Source organism: Colobus angolensis, unplaced genomic scaffold (genome assembly GCF_000951035.1).
Source record: "Colobus angolensis palliatus isolate OR3802 unplaced genomic scaffold, Cang.pa_1.0 Scaffold19, whole genome shotgun sequence".
In the NCBI taxonomy this organism is placed as follows: Eukaryota; Metazoa; Chordata; class Mammalia; order Primates; family Cercopithecidae; genus Colobus; species Colobus angolensis.
Window position 1 is genome coordinate 12851364 of NW_012115043.1, and position 5376 is coordinate 12856739.

The 5376-nt window shown below is 43.5% G+C and overlaps 2 protein-coding genes across 3 annotated transcripts in view; both read left to right on the forward strand.

The window, feature by feature from the left end:
* Positions 1–4144, forward strand: part of SLTM (SAFB-like, transcription modulator) — a 51598-nt gene extending 47454 nt beyond the window's left edge. For both annotated transcript variants that reach the window (XM_011940500.1, XM_011940501.1), the window contains exon 20: positions 3091–4144. In XM_011940500.1, coding sequence (XP_011795890.1) covers positions 3091–3199 — 109 coding nt within the window. In that variant the 3' untranslated portion in view covers positions 3200–4144. The remainder of the gene's footprint in view (positions 1–3090) is intronic.
* A 955-nt stretch (positions 4145–5099) lies between these two features.
* Positions 5100–5376, forward strand: part of LOC105510681 — a 25457-nt gene continuing 25180 nt past the window's right edge. The window contains exon 1 of the mRNA XM_011940570.1: positions 5100–5225. Coding sequence (XP_011795960.1) covers positions 5100–5225 — 126 coding nt within the window. The remainder of the gene's footprint in view (positions 5226–5376) is intronic.

Consider the following 5376-nt stretch of genomic DNA (forward strand, 5'->3'; position numbering starts at 1 on the left):
TATTTTTAGTAGAGACGGGGTTTCACCACGTTGCCCAGGCAGGTCTCGATCTCCGGACCTCAGGTGATCTGCCTGCCTCAGCGTCCCCAAGTGCTGAGGTTACAGTCAGGAGCCACTGCACCCAGTCTAGATAATGAATCTTAACCTCACATTGGAACCATCATCTTGTTCCCTACCTAGCATTCCTCAAATTCTTAGGAAGAAAAAACTGAAAGTGTGTTCTGTTTCCTCCCTGTTATTTAAAATAACTCTTGGCAGAGCTTTTAGACATTTAACACAAAATCTATTCATACATTAAGAGGCGAGCTTTACTTTCTCTTCACACCGAGGTCGGATGTGGCCCTTCAGCCAGCAGGTCTTCAGCTTCCCCATCTCTTTCATGTCCTCCTTTCTTTCCCATTCCTCTTAGGAGAGATATTGACTTGACTCAGTGACCCAGGTCACTGTTATTCCATGGTCACTTCTACCATCAAACTTCAGTAAGTGTGCTACTTCTGCCTACACAAGCTCACCATTCATTGTATCCGGTTTGTAAAGGTCACTGATGACTTTTCTCCTGATAAATATAGATTCTTTTATTTTCATGGTTTTCGACTCCTTGGTGGTTAAACACTGTTTCACATGGTCGTTTATCTTTATTTTGAGGGAGTCTGTTTTCTAGGGCACCATCACTTTCTTTCTGCCCTTGTGACTGCCTTTGCAGGCTCCTTCCCATGGCTAAGCTTTAGACACTGCTGTTTCCTTTCACTTTCATGTTGCCACTGCCATGTAAGTGCTTTGCTGTGTCCATGAATTCAAGATCACAGTCGAACTCATTCTTCTCCTGTTTCAAACCTTTGTGTCCCTTTTGTTGCCTGCAGCTTCTTTTAATTTGATAGTGCCACCATCCATTTCACTCACCCTGACTGGAAAAATGGGGCTTGTCCTTACCCTTCTTCATTCCTAGCATAAATTTCTAAGTGTGGTTCTTTTTTGTTTTTTTGAGACGGAGTCTTGCTCTGTCCAGGCTGGAGTGTAGTGGCACAGTCTCGGCTCACTGCAACCTCTGCCTCCCAGGTTCAAGCGAGTAGCTGGGAATACAGGCGTGCAGCACCATGCCCGGCTAATTTTTGCATTTTTAGCAGAGACAGGGTTTCACCATGTTGGCCAGGCTGGTCTCGAACTCCTGACCTTGTGATCTGCCCACCTTGGCCTGCTAAAGTGCTGGGATTACAGGCATGAGCCACTGCGCCCAGCCGTGTGGCTCCATTTTTTAAAGAAAAGTTTCTCAGGCTGGGCACAGTGGCTCATGCCTGTAATCCCAGTACTTTGGGAGGCCAAGGTAGGTGGATCACTTGAACTGAGGAGTTCGAGACCAGCCTGGGCAACATGGCAAAACCCTGTCTCTACAAAAAAAAAGTTTATCATAGCTATCCCTTATTCCTCATTTTAGCTTCTATCTGATCTTCCCAAATTATTATTTTGGTGTCCATTACCCTATTTGTAAATTGAACTGTTGAAACTCCCATTTTGTTATACCATTTATTGCTCTAAAACTAGAACAAGCAGCTGCTCCAGGTCACAGGAATGAGCCCAGATTCCTTAGTCTGGCATTTAAGCCTTTTTATAATCTAGTTTTATTCTGCCTGAACCATTTCACTGTAGACAATTTTTTTTTTTCCAAGACGAAGTCTCTGTCCCCCAAGCTGGAGTGCAGTGGTGCTATCTCAGCTCACTGCAACCTCCACCTCCTGGGTTCAAGTGATTCTCCTTTGGCCTCCCAAGTAGCTAGGACAGGCGTGTGCCATCACATTCGGCTAATTTTTTGTATTTTTAGTAGAGATGGAGGTTTCACTTTCTTGGCCAGGCTGGTCTCAAACTCCTGTTCCTCAGGTGATCCTCCAGCCTCAGCCTCCCAAAGTGCTGGTATTATAGGCATGAACCATTCCACCCGGCCTTCACTGTAAATTTTTATCTCCTGGTTTGTTAAAGTTTTTTCTTTTTTGAGATGGAGTCTCGCTCTGTCACCCAGGCTGGGGTACAGTGGCACGATCTCAGCTCACTGCAACCTTGGCCTCCGGGTTCAAGCAGTTCTCCTTATCTGCCCACCTCGGCCTCCCAAAGTGCTGGGATTACAGGTGTGAGCCACTGTGCCCGGCCTGTTAAAGGTTTTTTGTCAGGGGAGAGGGTCTGCTTTTTTGTGTTACTAACATCTGCTCTGTTGCATTACACATAAAGATTCCAGAAATATTTTTTAAATGACTTCCTATAATTTAGCTCACAAACTTTAGCAAACAACAGAATCACCTGGAGGGTCTGTTAAAACACAGGTTGGCTGGGCGTGGTGGCTCCTACCTGTAATTCCAGTTCTTTGGGAGGTCAAGGCTGGCAGATCTTTTGAGCCCAGGAGTTCGAGATCAGCCTGGCCAACATGGTGCAACCCCATCTCTACTAAAAATTAAAAAATTAGCTGAGCATGGTGGCGCTGGCCTGTAGTCCCAGCTACTCTGGTGGCTGGCTGAAGTGTGAGAATCACCTGAGTCCAGGAAGTCAAGGCGGCTACAGTGAGCCATGATTGTGCCACTGCACTCCAGCCTGGGTGAAGTGAGTGAGACCCTGTCTAAAAATATATATATTTAAAAGAACAAACAAACAAAAACAGGTTGCTGGGAGTCCCACTCCCAGAGTTTCTTTCTCAGTGGTCTGAGATGGGGGTAAGAATTTGGATTTCTAACAGGCCCTCAGCTGGTGCTACTGCTGCTGGTTTGGGGTCCACACTTAAGAGATCTGCTGCTGTAGTCCATCCACATGCAGATCTGCAACTGGCTTCTGAAGTAATGGGGCTTCAAAGTGAGATTGCCTAAGTTCAGATCTCTGCTCCACCATTAGCTCTGTGACCTTGGACGAGTTCCTCAACCTCCAGATCTGTTTCTTCATCAGTAAAGTGGGGTTAGTAATGGTTCAGACCTCAGGGGACTGTTGAAAAGAGTAAATGATTTATTTTGGATAAAGTACCAGGAACAGTGCCTGGCAAATGTTAAGTGCTGCGTAAGTATCTGCAGTGATGATTTGTTCTTTGTTCTCTGACTTTTTTTCTTTTAAACCTTTCAGTAACGCATCCCCAATTAATAGAATTGTACAAATCAGTGGCAATTCCATGCCAAGAGGAAGTGGCTCCGGATTTAAGCCATTTAAGGGTGGACCTCCACGACGATTCTGAAAATGAGCTCTCTGCCATGGTTTTATGATAATTTATTGAAATCTCCTGTAAACTTTACTTGACTACTTATGAAAAGGACCTCTGACTTGCTTGAGAGTTCTGTCAGACTTTTCTTTTTAAAAATTTAACATGATTGCTTTTCTCAATTTTGGAGAAGATGTTTAAATAGTTCTGTTGTAACTTTTAATAGTTTTGTGTATCATTCAACTTTTTTTCTTGCAGCACCAAGACACATTTGAAAAGATGGAATTGAAGTCGTTTTGTTTAACGCCGTGTGACTATAAAGAGTAGTTTGCAGCTGTGTGGTAGTGGTTTAATTTGCAGCCTTAGCTCTGTGGTGTCTGGCTCTAGAGTTACTTCTTTTCACCAAGCATTTTCAGCCTCCATTTTGAAGGCTGTCTATGCTTAAGAAGTCTTAGCTGTCTAATTTTTAGAGAATAAGATTGTTCATTGCATTTCTGAGTATTATGTAACCTATTTTTGCAGAAGGTACTGTTACATTAAGTGCATCTGTGTATCCTGGTTTAAAAAAAATGTAATCTTTTTTGAAATAAACCTTCATATTCTGTATAGTTGCTAAAGTGTTGAGAACCTTTTTAATTGTAAAATGAGAACCGATTTTCAGTTTAGTGTAGCAGCACACTTGTTCAGGTTTGCATGGTATGAAACCAAATAGATTCATGAAACCTTGGCCATGAGGTTTGTTTCACAAGGTTCTTAGACCGAGTTGTGCAGGTAAGTGCACTTTTAGGTAATCTGCACTGTTTGATGGATAAATTCCATCTCTGGGAATTGTGTGGGTATTAATGTTTCCATGTTCCCAACTATGTTGAGAAGTGGAAAAAAACCCAGGTTCTAGATGGGTGAATCAGTTGGGTTTTGTAAATACTTGTATGTGGGAAGACATTGTTGTCTTTTTGTGAAAATAAAAATCCACACCTTGAATTGTATGTGTCTTTGTTTTCAGCGTTTTAGGTGTTAAGTTTTCCCAGTTCTTTCTGTAGTTCAGCCCAAGGTGACTGACTAGGTATAGAGCTCTACAGGCAGTCTTGGTCTGTGTTCCTCAGAAATAAATCTAGCTTAGACTCTTCACCTCAGTAGCTGGGCAGCATATGCTGTTCACGTGTTAGAGACTTAACCACTAATCCTATGGCATTTTTTTAAAAAGGCATCTCTTTTAGGAAAGCCCTTCAAGGTAAATGCTGTTCTTTCAAAAAAGCTTCCCACATTTCTTTATATAAATCAGTGGTGAAAAATCCAAATGGTCTAGATTTCTGGTAAATTCAGCACTCTCTATGCTCGGTACAGTCATGCCATGAGATGGCTCACACTTCCCAGTGCTGTGGGCAACCAAGGTACCGTGGTCTCTGGTCCTTTGGGGAACTGGCACTGTGGGGACTTCTCTGGATTTCTTACCTTTTCTGCCATTCCCAGTCCTACAGTTGTGGGAGCAGGTTGGGTGTGTACGTTGGTGTGAGGGAGGTCTACTTCATTTCTTGATCACAACATTTTGTAGAGTGTTACAGGAGAAGCCTCAGTATCCACTGGAGTGAATGTTGGTGACTTTAGGTTAGAATGTCACTTCTCAATGTTTCCTCATTTGTAGAGTGGGACTATGTTTCTTAGAAGGGATTATCATATAGCTGCTAACATTGGCTACGCGCTTTACGTGCTGGGCAATGTGCTAAGCGTTTGACGTACGTTCGCTTGCCTAATACTCAGAAGAATCCTCCTAGCCATAGGTAGAATCACTGACCCTGACCAGTTTTCAGATGGGAATCTGGATAGTAACCTGCATTTTAAACATTAGATCCTTAATTTGTTTCAGTCTTTTCTGTACTTACACTGAAGGGTACAAGACTACAGACATTTTAGGTAGTTATTTTTTACTCAAGTTGCCATGGCGAGTGCTTTTTTAAGTTCAGAAAACCTGACAAAACCACCTGATATGCTGGCATTGAGGTTGAGTGACCCTCAGCGATCACCGGCAGCAGCTCGCAGCGACCTGGCTGGCTCAGGGTCAATAGTGAAAACCAAATTTAGAGGGTTTTTTGTTGTTTTGAGATGGAGTCTGGCGCTCACCCAGGCTGGAGTGCAGTGGTGCCATCTCAGCTCACTGCAACCTCCGCCTGCCAGGTTCAAGCGATTCTCCTGCCTCAGCCTCCCGAGTAGCTGGG